We start from the raw sequence: 19,690 nt of genomic DNA, 5'->3' as shown, positions 1-19,690 counted from the left end.
GGAAGCTTCCATGAGGGTGCAGGAAATGAGGACACTGCTGTCCTTGCACTAGAATAGGGGGGCACCCAAATGAGAGGTGCCCTAACTCACAATTGTGTTAAGAGCTTCCCCGAGTCTTTATTGGATCTCGTGATGAATGACCAATCACCCAAGGCCCGGGGAGCGGGGGAAAATGACATATTTTCACTTATCATGAATTCACGGACAGAGACAGGTTACAGATTCCACTGCTCCATTGTCTGCTGCTTTCTAGAGGACTCTGAACCCTCACAGGGTTTGGAGCCCACCTGCTAATGCCTGGATTCCAGAGCTGTGGGTGCACACACATCATTGCACCATGTAGAGTTAGAAAAAGATCTCTCTAAAAATAACCACCGAGGAATATTTAATTTGATAGCAAGACTGTGACTAATCCATGAAACAGAGCGTCTGTGTGACAAGACACAGTACAATAATGGGGAGAAATTCATGTTTGACCTTTAAGCAAGTGCACAATGAAACATATCTATGCCTCAGCAGCTGAGGACCCTGGCTGTAGGGAGAGTGACTAGGAGCAGGGGATTTGATGGTCGTGGAGGAGAACGAATGGCATTTATAGATCTCGAGGGTGTTGTATCATGAAAACAGAACGGGGAAATCAATACTTTTGGTGTTAAATAGAGAGAGGAGGCTGCTGCTCAGCTAAGTGGGGTCTGATAAAAGGTAGACACTGACAGCCCAGCTGGGCAGAAGTGACCAAACCAGTTTCAGCCTGGCTTGGAAGAAAGGCAAGTCCTACAGATTTTGAGGAGACCCGGTGTTTCTAGGTGTATCATGGGGAGAGGAGCAAGATTTTAATGTTGAATGAACTTTTCCCTGTGCTATGCTCTATGTTGGGACTTTTATAGGCATTATCCTCATAGATATTTCTGGTATTGATGGCATTGTAATTTTTACCTGCTAGAGGAAACCGGGTTCAGAGAGGTTCAGTTACTTACCTAGGATTACATAGCTTGAATGTGTCCAGGACTGAATGTGAGCCCAGTTCTGATTCTTAAGCTCTATTCTTTATTGCAATGTTAACTGAAAATTTTGAAACAAGGCTCGGAGTGGGCTAGAATGACTGGGGTCAGGGGTGGGGGGTGATTGGGGTCAGGGGTGGGGGTTGTGTGCAGAAGTGGTCCTAGCAAGGCCATTCAATGATGAGTTCTCATAAAAATTTTCAGAGGGTCCTGGCATGGCAGGTTGGTAGACCAATATTACTTCTCTGATTGTTTTATTATTCATGACTGTGTATAATAAATCATGATCCATCACCCTCAATATTAATTGAAGAATAGTCTCTATTTCTTCAAGTTTCTCTTCCTCAGTGGAAACAGGGTGAATACTGTTCCTGTTGCTTTCTGGGTCAGAACCTTACATTTTCTAAGCACAGATTCAAGGTCTGTTCTCATAAAAGAGTCTTTCGAGTTTTGTTTTGTTTTGTTTTTGCTCTCTACAGAATATTTCTTAAGGAGAAAAATTAGCAATGTCCTTGATCAGACTCAGGTCCAGTTGTTTCCCAGCATGCTTGGTGCTATTCTTTCCTCAGGCCCTTAGCTTGTGCAAAGTTGTAGGAAAACAAGCAAATTGTTAAGTCTGTACCTGGGAAAGGTGCAAAGGTAAGCTCTGAGCCCAATACTCAATTGGGAGAGTCTTTTTCTAGGCTCGTCCTAAACATACTCAGGATTTCTTCTAAAAGCTTTGTCTTAGGACCCTATCTTACTCATGTGTTACTGGTTCTTTAGGGCCTGACAATGTCACAAGACCTACCAGCGTCCCAAGACCTGGCTCTACCTCTTACTATAGACATGTCTTTTCCCATTCTCCACTTGCCTACTTACAGACCACATCCTAGGTGCATTAAGCAACTTTTCTATTTGATCTACCTCCCCAATGCTCCTTCTGTCTAGAATAGTTCCTCCTTTACTTGGCTGATTCATCTGTCTCACCGGGTTCCAACATAAGTATCATTTCCTCCAGGAAGTCTTCCCTGATTTACAAACTAGGTCAGGCCACCTGACTGATGCTTCCTTTATACAGTAGTCTCGTGTCTCTGATTAGAGATTTGCTTATGTGGTAACTGATTCAGTTTCTTTCCCATAATTAGAACATAAACCCTATGATGAAAAAGATTATGAACATCTTCTGTCTCGACCCTAGCCCGTAACAGGTTCTCAATAAATTTTTGGTGGAGGAACGCTGCAAACATTTCACATTCCACGTGAAAAGCAACAAAGGAACAAAGTCTCAGTTCCCTTCTTAGAACCAGTCCCACAGCAATTCAGATACCGGGTAGATAGGGCTGTATCAAGCAAACAGGCTTTGTTTTGCACTTCAGTGAGTTGGTGAATGCATTGCAATTGGTTGCTTTTTATGTATAGAGAAATTACCTCTGTCCTGATTTGCAATATCTGTGCTATTTTGGGCTGTTTTTCTCTTTTGGGCCTATTTATATTAGAGCAATAATTTCACCATTTGGCTACACAGAGGCTCAATTAATATTACAAATATGGTCCCATAAAATTCACTTCTTGACATTAGAACGTTTTGTTGCTAATTACTCTCCAAGGTTTTTAATTTCAATCCCTCCTTGGTGACTTAGTGTGGAAATTCAAGGGCAAAGTTATTTCCCCCAAGAGAAAGAAGAACTAAGCAATGCCAAGTTTCTATCTGTTCGTTCTTCCTTCTGGGGTGCCTCACTTTGTATCCTGCTTTTGCTGCCCTTCCTTCTGGGGTACCTCACTTTGTATTCTGCTTTTGCTGCCCTTCCTTCTGGGGTGCCTCACTATGTATTCTGCTTTTGCTGCCCCTACTTCTGGGGTACCTCACTTTGTATCCTGCTTTTGCTCATTTCCTTGGCCAAAAAAATAAAACAATAAGCAAATGAAAGCTTTATTGAAACAAAGATACACATTGCTGAGATAAAAAAAAAAAAAACCCTTTTGGGCATAGAGAGGTGGCTCAGCAGTTAAGAGCACTAGCTGCTTTTCCAGAGGACCTGGGTTCAATTCCCAGCACCCACATGGCAGCTCACAACTGTTTGTAATTCCAGTTCCAGGGAATCCAACACCTTTACACATGTAGGCAAACATCAATGCAAATAAACAAATCATTTTAAAAAACCCTCTTTTACTAATGTATTCATTCAAAGAATATTTACTGAGTGCCTACTATGTGTGACATCCTCTGTGTCAGGCACTGAAGATGAGAAAACATAAGGACATCATGTTACTGTCTCCAAGTAGCTCAGTGTTGGGTGAGGTAAGACATGCTGTAGATTCTCAGGCACATTTGGACACATCTTGTGGTACTCATAATGATGGGACTAGATAAACAACATCCTATCCAGAAATGATCTTTAGGGATTGAAATCAGAAAAACCTTGTTTTTTTTTCCTCATTTGAAGACATTGGCTAACTGCAAAAAAATCTGCATTTTAATAATATTTTGAATGGGTTGATTAAATAGGAACAGATGGTTAAAGTTTGTCATTTTAGGAAAAATAATGAAATATTGCACTGCTTAATCTGTTTCTCTTTCACACTCTTCCCCATTCCCTCCCCACTGCTTAGATATTCATTGCAAAAAAAAAAAAAAAAAAGAACCCTTAAAGCAAAATGCTAATAATGTTTCTTTCTTTCTTTTTGTCATTTAGGTGTCCTTACCTAAAAGGACACTAACTTGGGCAGTTATCTCTGTGTGACTGGGTTAGCCTTTTGTTCCTGGGCTGCCTCAGAGGAAGCTTCCTACAAGGGGTCAGTTTGGGGCATTTAAAAGTGGCGGGAAAGTGACACTGCCTTAGGGGTGTCTTTCCTTAAAGAAAACTAGCTCTGCAGGTGTTTTACCAACCAGAGGAGGCTCACACCCTGAGGGCCAGCAGAGTAGAGGTTAACTGTGTAAGTCTCATCCATTTGCTTCTGGGACTTTGTGTAGAAGCTCTGACTACAGTGCCTCCTGGTCAAGGGAAGGCAGGGTGCCACTTCTGTCACCAGCATTCTGTTTGGATTTGCTTCTATGCCAAATGCATTTCTCTGAAGTTTTACCATTCTGTTTAGACAGAGCATCATATGAGATTAACTGCTGGGAGAGAAAAGGGAGTGCTGCTTTGTCACTGCTCCCAGAGACTCCTGGGAGGAGAATGAGCATTGTGTGCCACATGCCCACAGCTTGCCGACTTCAGTAGCGAGAGCCTCCAGAATGCTCTTGGATAAACATCATCTTTGTGGCCACACATTGTTTTATGAGCTGAGTCATCAGCCTGGCTGGCTCCTTAAATGCTGCTGTCTGAATCTTCAGGCAGAAGAAAACAGGAAGGCTTGAAGTGCAATCTGACAGAACTTTATAGAGGGCAGTCTCATTTGCCAGAGGTGATGAGGGATTTGCCTTTATGGAGTTTGCTCATGATAAAAGGATTATTGATCAACTTTCATTTTATTTGAGAGGAAATATGACGCTTTTCTGTATTTTATACATTATTTAGGAAATCTGTTTAATTATAGCTACTTTTAAAAAATATCTATTTATTTATTATGTATACAATATTCTGTCTGTGAATATGCCTACAGGCGAGAAGAAGGCACCAGACCTCATTACAGATGGTTGTGAGCCACCATGTGGTTGCTGGGAATTGAACTCGGGACCTCTGGAATAGCAGGCAATACTCTTAAGTGCTGAGCCATCTCTCCAGCCCCATTATAGCTACTCTTAATAGTCACTAGTATTAAGGGATTTCCTGCTGAAAATTTGATTCCTTCCTCAGTCATCAAGTTGCAATTTATCATTTAAGGTAATGAAGTAAAACTAAAAGTAGCGGGGACACAATAAGACTGTTTGCAGATTTCTTTGTTTCTCAAATTGTTCTACTATGTTTATCTTTTATATAGCTGTTCAGTAAGATGTCTCTTAATTAAAACTGATGCTCTTATAATGGGGAGATTTATTTTGATTAATATGAGCTTCTGATTGGGAAATCTGTAATTTGCTAAAGTCTCCAAGTTCTCTTTTTCAGCCTAATTTTGTTATGGTGTCAGTAGACATATAGGTAGAACATCACAAAAGAGTAGATGTGTTAGGTGTCAGGGACTATGGTAGCCTCTGTGTGGGGCTAAAATAATGAAATCCTTGTCACTAAAAAATAAAATGGACGGCTGTTAATGTGCCAAACACACACACTCCATATTTTAGGGTAAAGTGGAGGATTAAGGGCTATTGGGAAGAAATGCCAATGACAGAGAAAAACTTGCGACATGGAGGGCAGCTGGGAGTCGTCCTGGAGAAAGTGGTCCCGAGGCAATCTTTGGAGGGTGAGGATGACCCACGAGTTTCAAGTGAAAGAGGATGTGGGCTGGGAGATATTGTTCACAAAAGCCCCATCAGATCAAGAAATGGCAGATGCCAGTGTTTGGAATTATGAGAATTCTGGGAGAACAGTTTTTAGGTGGTAAGCTTAGAAAACAGATCTTGGGCTGAGAATCGAATAAGTTACACCGATATAAAAGGACCTGGAGTAAACAGCTCTCTCCTGAAGTTAGGTGAGAGAGCAGGAAGAATGGGTGGCTGGGGAGTGGTGAGGCTACAGACAAGTTGGCCTTCCTGGGGTGGTAGAAGCCTGTGCAGCAAGCCTGGGTGAAAATGGAAGACAGGCTTCTGAAGAAAGAGCAAGAGGCTGGGTCCTGGCAGGAACACAAGAAAGCTGGATAAAGAGGAGGGGGAGGTCAGTGAGGATTCTGAATTTCAGATGCAAGCTGGAAATCAGCTTACGGCTGGGAGGGTTGTGTGTAGGGGGTTGTCAAGTGGACTGAGAGCCCGAGGAGGGGAAGGCTCGGACCAGATGCTATGGGGACAGAAGGGCAGGTGCGTGGTCCTGCTGAGGTCTGATTCTCCACAATGTATGCTGTGTCCTTTGCTTTATTTCAAGAAAACAATCTAAATTTAGTGCAAACAGCAAGACTAGAGGAGTCCAGGACTTAACCAAATGTCCTTTTCCTCCCCCCTTTCCTTCCCTTTCACCAGTTGGAATTAACAATCTCCGACCCCAGCGCTGAGCTGTGCAGTAGTAGAGTGGATAGCCTTTGTTTGGAAATGGGAGTAACCTTTGGGGAAACTGGACCTTAGGCTCTGCAGCTGTCACTACGTTCATCTGTCGAGGGGATAGAAGTAGAGGATGAAATAAGAGCTTCGTGGCTATTCAGAAGACCTGTGCTGCTTGGACCCACTGTTTGGTCCATTCTATGAATGTGGCTCCATTCTGGGGTATGCCCTCCATCACTGACATTGTCCTGGGGTCTATATTCCTGGAAGAGCTAGCCAAATAGATAAGGGCATCTCTGTTGTTTTGCTTTTGGTTCCTAATCAACCTTCTACTCTCAACGTGTATCCGGCTATTGAGAAATTCAATTGTTCACAGAACAGACATTTTCTGGGCAGGAGTGGCAGGCAGCTTTCATTGGTAGAGGGACGAGTCCATAGATGAGGTAGTAGTGGCAATAATCCTGGTGATAGTGAGGACAGCCAGGGCACTTTGAAGAAGTATTCAACAAGGTCTGGCCATTATTAAGATACTTACTTTTAAATTTAAAAAAGATGAAAAACAAGGTCTCTGTACGTAGCTCAGGCTAGTCGCAAACAGGATTTGTCTGCCTTCCCTTTCAGAGTGCGGTACTCAGAGGTGAGTGCCACCATGCCAGTAGCACCAGAGTATTCTTATTCTAGTCTTGCTCCTCAGTTAATGACCAAACACTCAATGTTGAGTTGGGTGGGGTCTGAGAGGCCAGAAAGATGATTTTAGCCTAAAGCTTGCCTACAAGCTGGTAAGCTGATAGTCCTAGGGCAGAAAGGTTAGGGTTGTTAGATAAAAATGAATACCGAAATCCCAGACAAAAGATGTAAGGAGGAGGCTGGAGAAATAGCTTTGGTATTCTGCTTTTCCAAAGGACATTATTTTTACACACACACACACACACACACACACACACACACACACTTCAAAATAAAATCTTAAAACAAAAGAGAAGAAAGCTGTCATTGTGCTGACTGTAGTACTAATTTAGGGTTCCTGGAAGAGAGTTACTGAGATGGGTTTTGAAGAACAGGGCATCCAAGGGTGATAGTGAGGCATGCCTCCCAGGTTTCGAACTTACAGCGCTGGTGACAAGCCGCGATTTGGCTATATGCTGGGTCCAAATGTAGAGTCCCGAGCAGTTCCTGAGCAGTAGGGAGTCATAAGGTAATGTTGGTAGCCACCAGAGTGAAGGGATTCTTAGGAGGAGGAGGAGGAAGAAAGTTCTGGGAGGGAGCTGGAACTCAGTCAGGATGGCTAGGCAGAGACCTATGCCCCGCAGAGGCATGGGTCTGGTGTACACAACTAAACAGAGTTCTGAGGGAAAAGGCTTCTTTACTAGAAAGGCTGCTAAGCTTGTTCAGGCCCCACACACTCACCACAGCAGCCAACTCAACAAAAGAACTCAGGAGATGTTGGCGGCCTTGGCCTAGATACAGCACCCTAGGAGTCCAGGAACCCGTGCACTTCACTTGGTTCCTTTGAGAAGATCCCATTCTGCCAGCCCCCTCGGGGTGACAGAAGAGGATCTCTCAGGGGATGTGGCTGTGACAGCACTGTGACAATGAGATGAGTTTAATAGCGATGCTCCCCCCTGCCCTTTACTGGTTCTCCTCTCTCTGACCAGAGGGCGAGCGGCCATCTCGGTACGGCTGGTCGGAGGCACTGTGGCCTTCCACACACACGACCGCGACCCCCTTCGGTGCCAGCTGCAGCCCAAGGCTCTGGGTGGGCGGAGGGACCTGGCCTCCCGGGCCGGGCTGTCCAATAGCCTCTCGCAGATTTCCCTCCGCTGGCCCGCAGCGGCATCTCGTGGATTCGCGCGCGGGCTCGGGCGGCGCGAGCCCGGGTCCTGCGAGCCCCCGCGCGCCAGGGAGCGGCGCATGCGCGGGCATCCTGCGAGCCCGCTGAGGCAAGCCGAGCCGCGGCAGCGCCGGGAAGCCAGCGACGGAGCTGCGAGGAGCCGAACGGCGGCGCGGGGACGGTGGCGACGGACAGGTGGTGAGCCCTCGCCCGCGTCGCCCGCCCGGGGCAGTTGGGCCGCCCGCCGAGTCCCGCTGTCAGGACGTGGCGTCCGGCGGTGGCGGTGGCATCCCGGACGGCCTGCGAGGGATGCGCCGCCTACTGCCCCGCGCCGCCTGACCGCCCCCGCCTTGCCTCGCGGTGCGCCACAGCCGGGCCCGCGGCCGTCCCTGCGGTCGTCTCCTCCGCGCTGTCCCCCAGCCGCCGCGCCTGCGGGGCTGCACCCGGCCCGGCCATGTGGACCCCCACGGAGGAGGAGAAATACGGCGTAGGTAGGTGAGGCTCGGGCCTGACAGCGGCGGGGATGGAGGGGCACGTGCCCGACTTCCCGGCCCCGCCTCGATGGTTGCCCGGGCTCCTCCGCCCCTGCCCGCAGACTGTGCGGCCTCGGCGCGGCGCGGGGCGGGTGCGCTCCAGGCGCGGGGCTGGGCCCGGGGCTCTGGGTGCGGGAGAGCGGCAGGGGGCGCTGGCGGGGCGGCCTCAGCAGGTGCGGCCGGCGGGAGGGGCCGCAAGGCCGGGGCAGTTGCGGGAGGTTTGTGGTGTGGGGCGCAGGACAATTTCCCCAAGAAGATGCATTCTGAGGACCTGCTTTTTCCAGCAGTCAGAACCTCGATTTTAATGAGTTTCTGCACAAAAGTTAATGAGCCCGATGGCGGTTTATTTTCCAATTGGAATCTTACAAAAAAGGATGAATTCGTTGACATCATTTTCTCAGTTCAAATGCTGCAGCTATTTGTTTTGCTATGAGTATTAGAAATAGTGACCTTACTACCGTGGGACGTGTTTTGGACATACATCACTGTTAAAGTTTAGTGTATTTTGTTGACATGGTTTTGTTTTAAAAAAAATCTATTTCAAATGAGAATGTTATTCCTTAGTTTCCTTTAAAGTGTTATGTGAAACTCCAGAGGCTAACGATTTCTTTTAACATTCCAGCTCTTTAAAAAGAATATTTAGTTATTTAAGGGACCGAGTGTTTTATAATGTTAGTATTTCGTAGTCATTGTATGAGAAGAGTGTTCAGCACGCTACCTTATTGTAAACTGGATTTGCAATTTGGATTTACTTAGAAATATTTAAAATGTTGAGTGTGCAGTGTTCTTTCTTTCTTAGCATGTAATGGAAAAATTTAGAAAACTTAATAGGGAAATGTGTTGCTTAAGGGGAAGTTATTATTTCCACTAGTGCAACAATTCTATCAGTATTTCGTTCATAATTCATTACAAAGTAACTCTGCAGTGGTAACAATTGTTTTGGAATACCATCAGGCAAAGTATGTCAAAATAGGTTTTATATCAGAGAAGTCGTCTATCTTGTTCTGAAAAGTAACATTCCAAAGTTTGTAATTAGCTATGTCATAGTGGAACTGGTAAAAAAGACTCCTGGTCCTAGAGTCTGTTGAAAAAGAATTGGGAAATGATGCACATGCTGGATTCACCCCTAGAGACTCTTTTACCTTTTCTATTTAAAGCATTCCTTGAATACTAAGTTGATACTGTGAAATGAGGGGCTGATGGTTTTTCTTCTTCATATCTTGCTACCAGAACTTCTTAATTAGAATAACAAGCAATGGGTGTTAAAGTGGTGGGCTGTCCAGTGGTACTTGACTAATTTCTTTCCTTTGGGAAGGAACTCCCAAGTGGTGCAGATAGTGGAGTTCAGAGTGCTGGCTTCTTTTTACTGGTGCTTTGGGGGCAGGTTACTCAAATCATTTTCCTAATGTGTAAATTGAGGGCTCATGTTTACATATCTTAAAGGGATGTGAAAAGCAAACAAGTACACTTGCTAAGTGGTTAGTACATGTTAATTCCCCCATTAGTACTTAGTGATAATAAATACTAGGGGTGGTGGTTCGGAGACTGGCAGTTCAAGCCAACCAGGACAGGTGTATGTGACTCGTTTAGAGTACTGAGATTGATGTGTGATTTACCAAGACGAAAGATGAAAGGAGAGCCTTGGATTCTTCGAACTGTGTGCTTAGCTTTAGAAAAATTGCTATGCCCTGTAGAGGGGCACAGGGTTGTTGTCATTCTGAAGACAGTTGCATTGCAGCTGTGGTCTGGTATAATTATGGTGCTTTTTCTTCTTTAAAAAAAAAGGTAACTACTTAATATTTCTCTCACTGTTTTTTCAGTGGTCTAAAAGGTTTTTTTTTTTTTTTTTTTTTTTTGTGTGTGTGTGTGTTTAAAACTCAGGAGATTTACCCTCCTCCCCATGAACAAACATATCAGGGACTGCACTTTTAGGCATTTTCTTAAAATCTAATTCAGTCTGTAAGGTATCTTCAATATTGTACTTATTAATGAGGAAAAATGTCAATTCAAATGATTTTTTATTTATCCCCTTGTTTAATTGCTTTAAGGACTAGCTTGAAAGTAACTATTACCATTGTTTAAGAAAAATATTTTGAGATCAATTTTGATCCTTTTTTTAAAATAATTTTTAACGATTTATTTAACTTCATTTTATGTGCATTGATGTGAAGGTGTCAGATCTTGTGGAACTGCATTTTCAGACAGTTGTGAGCTGCCATGTGGGTGCTGGGAATCGAACCCGGGTCCTCTGCAAGAGCAGTCAGTGCTCTTAACTGCTGATCCATCTCTCCAGCCCAACTTTGATCCTTTTTAAAACATTTATTTTCATTTGTGTGGGGATTGGGCGTACCCATGCTATGACATGCACGAGGAGGTCGTAGAACATCTTGGGGAGTCTGTTTTTTTTTCTCTACTCTGGATTTTGGGAATTGAACTCAGGTCATCTGACTTAGTGGCAGGTGCCTTAGCCCACTGAGCCATCTCATTGGTCCAAGATTTGAATATTTGACTAAGCTGGAGTACAGATTTCTGTTTCTGTTCAGCAATTTGTAATCCTACAGCAAGGAAGAAAACACACTTTTCATCCAATTTGGAGAATTGTGAGAAAGAGCTCCTGATATCGGTGGGGAAATGAGCCCCTGTTGCAAAGTCTTCCCTTCTCCACCTTTATGTAGTTGTTCCTTTGTGTTTTCACATTTTTAAGGCTTTGAAATCTAGTGGTAATTAATGGTTTCTTTCAAGACAGTTTCTCACTATGTAGCCCCTTGGCTGCCCTAGTACTCAGAGATCCCCTTGCCTCAGTCTCCTGAGGCATGTGTCACCAAGTTTGGTCTGTAATTAACTTCTTACTACCTTCTTATCTTTATTTTTACAGTAGAGGATCTCTGTAGAGGTTGCAACATTTCTTTTATTCTTTTTTTACTTAAGACACTGGTACCCAAACTCCCTTTTTGTTATATTCTGTGATTGGCTTGAGAGGCTAGGGAGGGCACTGACCTTTTGTGAAGATAAATGTGCCCATCAGTTTGCTGAGATACCAACTTGTGTTGCCTTACGTAGATTCCTAGAGAGGTCTTAATAGGACCTCTATTACACAAATGAAGAAAAGAATCTCAGAGGTTGCTTTTCTTTCCTTCCTTTCTTTGGTCATTTAACAGTTGTATAGTCCCTTTAATAATAATAATTATTATTATTGCAATGGGAGGTATTTTATGACATACTTGATTGTTTTTGCTCATCTTCTTTAATATTTTTAGGGGATTTTTTTTCATTTCTTTTGTGTTTTTTGCAGCAGGTTTCATTCTATAATTCAGGCTAGCCTGAAACCATAATTGCTTGGAAAATTCCATATGTTTTGTTTTTTAGGTTGTCTTTCCACGGAACTTCCTGCTCTACAGTGCAGTAGATAAGAAAAAACTTGTCCTTCTTTTTACAGATTATACTCAAACGAACAAACAGGGAAACCAAAACTAAAAACAGCACTTTTCTCACCCTTTAGTAACAAAAACAGGAAATATCCACAGCAAATAAAAATGTAATTAAATTCATTCAGTAGATAAACAGCAAAGGTGTGAATGTGTATGCATTGTTTTGATGTCCTAGATGTATATGCTGGTTAGTTTTTGTCAACTTGGCGAAAACCTCTGGGAAGAGGGCAGTGGTGCCACCCTTGGTCAGGTGGTCCTGGGTCATATCAGAAAACAGGCTGGGTAAGCCACAGAGGTGAAGCCTATAAGCAGCATTTTTCTGTGGTCTCAGTTTCCATTTCTGCCCTGGCTTCCTCTGGTGAGGGACTATAACATGTAAACCAAATTAAACCATTTCTTTCCTAAATTGCTTTTGCTCATGGTCTTTATCATAGCAATAGAAAATGTAACTAAGAGAATGTGGAAACTACCTCAAAAAGCCATCTTGTTTATTCCACTGCTGTCATTATATTAAAAATCAAACAAACAAAACTGCATGTGTATTTTAGGCAGGTACTTTGCCAGCAAGCTACATCCCTGGCTCCATGGTAAACTTTTTAATAATTCAGAGTATTGATTCTTATTTTTTGCTATTTTTCAATTCTTATACCATGAAATATTTCCCTCATTACCCTCCAGAATATTTAACATTTATTTATTTATTTATTTATTAAAGATTTCTGCCTCCTCCCCACCACCGCCTCCCATTTCCCTCCCCCTCCCCCAATCAACTCCCCCTCTCTCAGCAGCCCAAAGAGCAGTCAGGGTTCCCTGCCCTGTGGGAAGTCCAAGGATCTCCCACCTCCTTCCAGGTCTAGTAAGGTGAGCATCCAAACAGCCAAGGCTCCCACAAAGCCAGTACGTGCAGTAGGATCAAATCCCAGTGCCATTGTTCTTGACTTCTCAGCAGCCCTCATTGTCCGCTATGTTCAGTGAGTTCGGTTTTATCCCATGCTTTTTTTAGACCCAGTCCAGCTGGCCTTGGTGAGTTCCCGATAGATCATCCCCATTGTCTCAGTGTGTGGGTGCACCCCTCGTGGTCCTGAGTTTCTTGCTCGTGCTCTCTCTCCTTCTGCTCCTCATTTGGGCCTTGGGATTTCAGTCCGGTGCTCCAATATGGGTCTCTGTCTCTGTCTCCTTTCATCACCTGATGAAGGTTAATATCCAGGAGGATGACTGTATGTTTTTCTTTGGGTTCACCTTCTTATTTAGCTTCTCTAGGATCACAAATTATAGGCTCAATGTTCTTTATTTATGGCTAGAAACCCATTATGAGTGAGTACATCCCATGTTCCTCTTTTTGGGTCTGGCTTACCTCACTCAGGATAGTGTTTTCTATTTCCATCCATTTGCATGCAAAATTCAAGAAGTCATTGTTTTTTACTGCTGAGTAGTACTCTAATATGTATATATTCCATACTTTCTTCATCCATTCTTCCATTGAAGGACATCTAGGTTGTTTCCAGGTTCTGGCTATTACAAACAATGCTGCTATGAACATAGTTGAGCATATACTTTTGTAGTATGATAGGGCATCTCTTGGGTATATTCCCAAGAGTGGTATTGCTGGGTCCTGGGGTAGGTTGATCCCAAATTTCCTGAGAAACCACCACTTTGCTTTCCATAGTGGTTGCACAAGTTTGCATTCCCACCAGCAATGGATGAGTGTACCCCTTACTCCACATCCTCTCCAGCAAAGGCTATCATTGGTGTTTTTGATTTTAGCCATTCTGATAGGTGTAAGATGGTATCTCAAAGTTGTTTTGATTTGCTTTTCCCTGATCACTAAGGAGGTTGAGCATGACCTTAAGTGTCTTTTGACCATTTGAACTTCTTCTGTTGAGAATTCTCTGTTCAGTTCAGTGCCCCATTTTTTAATTGGGTTAATTAGCATTTTAAAGTCTAGTTTCTCGAGTTCTTTATATATTTTGGAGATCAGACTTTTGTCTGTTGTGGGTTTGGTGAAGATCCCACAGTGTCCTTTGCTTTACAGAAGCTTCTCAGTTCAGAAGGTCCCATTTATTCAATGTTGCCCTTAATGTCTGTGCTGCTGGGGGATATTTAACATTTTTAACAATAGTTTTGCGATGCTATATTTATTTTTTCTTAATTAAAAAATCTTTTTTGCTTTACTTTTCTAAGCCTTAGTTGTTTTCTCAAGACCAGGGTATGTGTATACAGTCTTTTATTTTTATTTAAATTGTTGAAATAAGAGCGGCGGGGCTGCGTCCCCGGCACCCAGTCGCCCGCATGGCTAGCTTATGCCCCGAAATAATTACACAGAAACTGTGTTCTTTTAATCATTGTCTGGCCCATTAGTTCCAGCCTCTTATTGGCTAGCTCTTACATATTGATCTAACCCATTTCTAATATTCTGTGTAGTACCACAAGCTGGCTTACCAGGAAAGATCTTAACCTGTGTCTGTCTGGAGTGGGAGAATCATGGCTACTCCCTGACTCAGCTTCTTTCTCCCAGCATTCTATTCTGTTTACTCCACCCACCTAAGGGTTGGCCTATCAAATGGGCCTAGGCAGTTTCTTTATTAATTAACCAATGAAAGCAACAGATTAATACAAGACCCACCTCCATCATTAAATAAATCACTAAGTTTAATGAAAATTTAACTTCTAAAGGTCTGTAGTAGAGCCTGGTGTGGTTTATATGTCCTTGAATTCTAGAGACTTGAGGATCAGTAGTTTGAGGAGAGAGAAAGAGGGAGGCAGGGGGAAGGAGGAGAGATGGAGAAAGAAAGGATGAGAATGAAGGAAAGAAAAAAAAGATCTGTAGTACAGAGGTGGAGCAGGAACTGTATGGGAAAGAACCGTTGTCCACAGCATTTGAGGAAATTCACTGGTCATTAGACTAGCTTGAAAACATGGTGGCTTTAGTTATTTTTATGGCTCATTTGTCCTAGGAAGGAAGCCCAGTTTCTGAAGCCTCTGACAGAAAACTAATACCTCTTTTTGAGATAAAGATACCCACCAGGGGAAGACATGGTTACATATCCAGAAATTTATTTTGTTCTGAGAGACAAGGATATAATCTGCATTTTATAATCAGACGTTTAGTCTTTACAGGGAGCATTAACAGCAGGAAGAAGGTGATTGGTCTAAGGTACCTAGGCTACTAAGTGACAAATCTAAGATGCCTAGGCTACTAAGTGACAGATCTAGTAAGGTGCCTAGGCTACTAAGTGACAGATCTAATAAGATGCCTGGGCTACTAAGGGCTGAGTTGACATTTGAACCCATGATTTCAGAATTCTGTGCTACAGATTTTGCTCCTTTATAAAATTTTTTATTATTGTTATTATTATTTGTGTGTGTGTGTGTGTGTGTGTGTGTGTGTATTGTGTCTGAGTGTTGACATGAGGTCCCATTGTGGTAGGAGATGATTTTGGGAGTTGGTTTTCTTCTTCCACCATGGGTTTCAGGGACCAAACTCAGGGTGTTAGTCTTGGGCAGTAGCAGTGCTGTTTTACCTGCCAAGTCATCTTTCCAGTTCTACAGATTCTTTTATTATACCCCTTGCCTTTGAATGGAATTTGTCAGTACTGTATTATTATACCCCTTGCCGTTGAATGGAATTTGTCAGTACTGTATGTCTAGTTTGAAAGTCGAGGAAGTCTAGAGCAGTGGTTCTCAACCTTCCTAATGCTGTGACCCCATGTAGTTCCTCATGTTGTGATGACCCCAGCCATAAAACTATTTTTATTACTACTTCATAGTTGTAATTTTGTCACTGTTATGAATCATAATGTAAACATCTGTGTTTTCCAATGGTTTTAGGAAACCCCTGTGAAAGAGTTATTTGACTCCCTAACGGATTGAGATCCACATTTTGACAACCAGTGGTATAGAGTCTTTTCATTTTAAACTAGATAAATATATTTAAGGAATTTTTTCCACCTTGGACATTGTATAAGGCTACATAATATTATTGTTCATTTTTGAATATAATGATTTGATAGTGGGTATAAATACAGGGTATGAGTTCAGAAAGCAAGTTTTCAATAATTGAGGACTGTATTAAGTATTATTATTATTAATTATTGAAAGAGGGTCTCTCTCTCTTTTTTTTCTTTTTCTTTTTCTTTTTTTTTTTTTTTTGGTTTTTAGAGACAGGGTTTCTCTGTAGCCTTGGAGCTTGTCCTGGAACTTGCTCTTGTAGACCATGCTGACCTCGAACTCACAGAGATCCACTTGCCTCTGCCTCCCAAGTTCTGGGATTAAAGGTGTGTGTTACCACCACCTGGCTGGGTCTCACTTCTTAACTGGCCTGGAGCTCACTTTATAATCCAGGCTGATCATGTCCAGCATTTTGTTCATTTTTAGAAAGACACCTAGAACAGAGGAAAGAAAATGAATTTAGCATACATTTATTGAGTGGCTCTTTAAACCAAAAGGAGTTGTCTTGACCTCTGTTCTCTGAAACAAACAGGGAATTATCAATTCAAAGTTTGTGTTTGTGTGTGGTATATGTTATCTATGTGCATGTAAGTGGAGATTGACTGAGGTGTTTCTCAATTGTTCTCCACCTTAGTTTTTGAGGCGGGTCTATCCTTGAACTTGGAATTCAGGGATTTAGCTAGATTGACTAACTGACCAGACATCTCCAGAGATCTCCCTGTCTGCATCCTCCACCTCAGCACTGGAGTTACAGATGTGTCTGGCTTTTACATGGGTGTTAAGGATCTAAATTCATTTTCCCAGGCTTGTGGAACAAACATTTCATAGATTGAGCCTCCCCTTTCTATAGAGACAGGTATCTTGCTGTGTTATCCAGGTTAGTCTCTAGTTTCTGGGCTCCCACCTTCAACTCCCCTGTAATTAGGCAACAGGTGTGCATGAGCCCCTAGTCAGCTTAACATTTAATAGATTTAATATATAACAACATTCTGTAGACTTCAGATTTACAGATCATTTTATCATGCAGTATTAGAATATACTTTAGAAGCATTAAAGTGCATTATAAACATAGCAGTGTTTTCAGTGCAGGATTTAAAAGGTTTTATTTATGTGTATGCTTTTTTTCTACCACTTGAGTTCCAGGGTTGACAGGCCAGAAGAGGGTGCTTCTCTAGAGCTCGAGTTCCAGGCAGTTGTGAGCTACTGGACATGGGGTGTGGAAATTCGAGCTTGGGCTCCCTGGAGGAATAGCACATGCTCTTAACCCCTGAGCCATCTCTCCAGCTCAATGTGTAGCATTTTCAGACATCCTAAAACATAACAGTCTGAAAAGAATGGTCATTGAGGTTGGAAGTACCTTATATTTTATACTTGGTGTTGAATTTTAATAGCTTTTGGATATTCTTTTGAATTTTGTATTTTTGATAATAAGAATGTTTAAAATTATTCCTAGTATGTAAACAGCAGTTGGCCTGCTATATTAGGGATATATTTTCAATGTTATGCTTTTACTGTAGTGAACAAACCTGTTTAGGATTTTGCTTTCAAGTCTCTTGTATATTGCCCCGTCTCCAACAAATTTTGTATAGAGAAACAAGATTTTGTAAAGTTTTTGCACATAGTCTCTGAGACTTTTTAAATTTTTTTTTTTTAAATATTTATTTATTTGTTTATTATGTATACAATATTCTGTCTGTGTGTATGCCTGCAGGCCAGAAGAGGGCACTAGACCCCATTACAGAGGGTTGTGAGCCACCATGTGGTTGCTGGGAATTGAACTCAGGACCTTTGGAAGAGCAGGCAATGCTCTTAACCTCTGAGCCATCTCTCCAGCCCGACTTTTTAAATTTTTAAAATATTCATAAATTCATCACCACATATTTTAGTGGTGGTTCAGGCACTTGCTATATTACATGTTAGGATACTTTAGTGAAGACAATGACTTTGTTGTGAATTGTCTTTCAGAAACATCTTTCTGTTTTCCTGTTTGTCTACAGTGGTATAAAATCTCAACCTACTTCCATATATTTTTTCCCTCTTCTTTCAAAACTCATTTATGTGCTCTTGCTAATGAATGAGAACCAACATTTGTGGAATAATTAAAGCATGATAAATATAGAACTCAGAGTGGATTTAGTTTAACAAGTGTGTGTTTGACCTTCACTAATATTTAAGCGGAGCCCATTTTATTAGTAGACAGTGGTTGCTAGAATATTCTTATTGATGAGTAGAATTGATGACTTAATATCCATTTTTGTTCCTTATTTCTATATAAATTGCTTGCATTATACCCTTCACTAATTCAATTTCAAATAAAAAAATACGTATATGGGTGTTTTAACTGCATTTATGTCTGTGTACCATGTGTATGCCTGTTGCCAGGAAGGCCACAATAGGGTGTTGGATCCCTTGGGACTGGAGTTATAGATGAATGTCAGCTGCCATGTGAGAATAGCTAGTGCTCTTAACCACTGACCTATCTCTCCAGTCCCACAGTTCAATTTTTGGCCTTTAAGAGAACTTAGAGAAAATACAGTTTAAGGTTCTGTAGTTTGATCCCTAGGAAGAACCCACGTGACGGAAGGAGAAAACCAACTTCTGAAAGTTGTCCTCTGACTTTCACACACAGCCTATGGCACACATGTGCTCATATATAGACACACATGTGCACATAATAAATAATGTAATAAAAAATTTTAAGAGTATTGGTGGCAGTTTATTGGTTTTTGTAACTTATAGTTAAAAAAAACAAAACAAAACTGATATTTCCTTGTGGTTTGAGAGATGGTTCAGCAGCTTAGAATACTGTGTGCTCTTCTAGAGGACCCAGGTTCAACTCCCACAACCCACATGGTGGCTAACCACCATCTATAACTCCAGTTTAATGGATGCTGATTTCCTTAGGCAATGCATATGTGCCAAGTATACAGACATACATGCAGACAAAATACCCATACACATGAAATAAAAATTAAATCCTTTTTTTCTTTTTTTTCCCTTTTTATTAAAAATTTCCACCTCTTCCCCTCCTCCCACTTCCCTTCCCTCCCCTCCCTCCACTACCCTCCCCTCCCCCTCCCTCTCTAGTTCAAAGAGCAGTCAGGGTTCCCTACCCTATGGGAAGTCTAAGGTCCTCCCCCACCCCAGGTCCAGGAAGGTGAGCATCCAAACAGATTAGGCTCCCACAAAGCCAGTGTATGCAATAGGATCAAAACCCAGTGCCATTGTCCTTGACTTCTCTGTCAGCCTCCACCGTCAGCCGCATTCAGAGAGTCCAGTTTGATCACGTGCTCCATCAGTCCCAGTCCAACTGGTCTTGGTGAGCTCCCATTAGATCAGTCCCACCGTCTCAGTGGGTGGACGCACCCCTAGTGGTCCTGACTTCCTTGCTCGTGTTCTCCCTCCTTCTGCTCCTCATTTGGACCTTGGGAGCTCAGTCCAGTGCTCCAATGTGGGTCTCTGTTTCTATCTCCATCCATCGCCAGATGAAGGCTCTATGGTGATATGCAAGATATTCATGTATGGCTATAGGATAAGGCCAGTTCAGGTACCCTCTACTCTGCTTCCCAGGGAACAAGCTGGGGACATCTCCTTGGACACCTGGGAACCCCTCTAGAGTCAAGTCTCTTGCCAACCCTAAAATGGCTCCCTTTATTAAGATATCTACTTCCCTGCTCCCACCTCCACCCCTCCTCCATCCCAACTATCCCATTCCCCCCAGCTCTCCCCATCCCCACCTTCTCCCTTCTCTCTCCCCATTTCCCCTTACCCTTACCCCACCCCACCCCCATGCTCCCAACCCCTGCCTGACAATCTTGTTCACTTCCAACATCCAGGAGGATAACTATATGTTTTTCTTTGGGTTCACCTTCTTATTTAGCTTCTCTAGGATCACGAAT

General features: G+C 42.7%; 1 protein-coding gene across 5 annotated transcripts in view; it reads left to right on the top strand.

Moving 5' to 3' along the window:
* Window positions 1-8,014: 8,014 nt before the first annotated feature.
* Window positions 8,015-19,690, top strand: part of Dock3 (dedicator of cytokinesis 3) — a 401,182-nt gene continuing 389,506 nt past the window's right edge. For 2 of the 5 annotated variants that reach the window (XM_057766540.1, XM_057766539.1), the window contains exon 1: window positions 8,015-8,373. In XM_057766540.1, the coding sequence (XP_057622523.1) occupies window positions 8,337-8,373 (37 nt within the window). In that variant the 5' untranslated portion in view covers window positions 8,015-8,336. The remainder of the gene's footprint in view (window positions 8,374-19,690) is intronic. The other 3 variants (XM_057766538.1, XM_057766537.1, XM_057766541.1) reach the window with 2 other exon arrangements.

This window comes from Chionomys nivalis, chromosome 4, assembly GCF_950005125.1.
Source record: "Chionomys nivalis chromosome 4, mChiNiv1.1, whole genome shotgun sequence".
Lineage (NCBI taxonomy): Eukaryota > Metazoa > Chordata > Mammalia > Rodentia > Cricetidae > Chionomys > Chionomys nivalis.
This window is presented reverse-complemented; position numbering and strand designations above follow the sequence as displayed.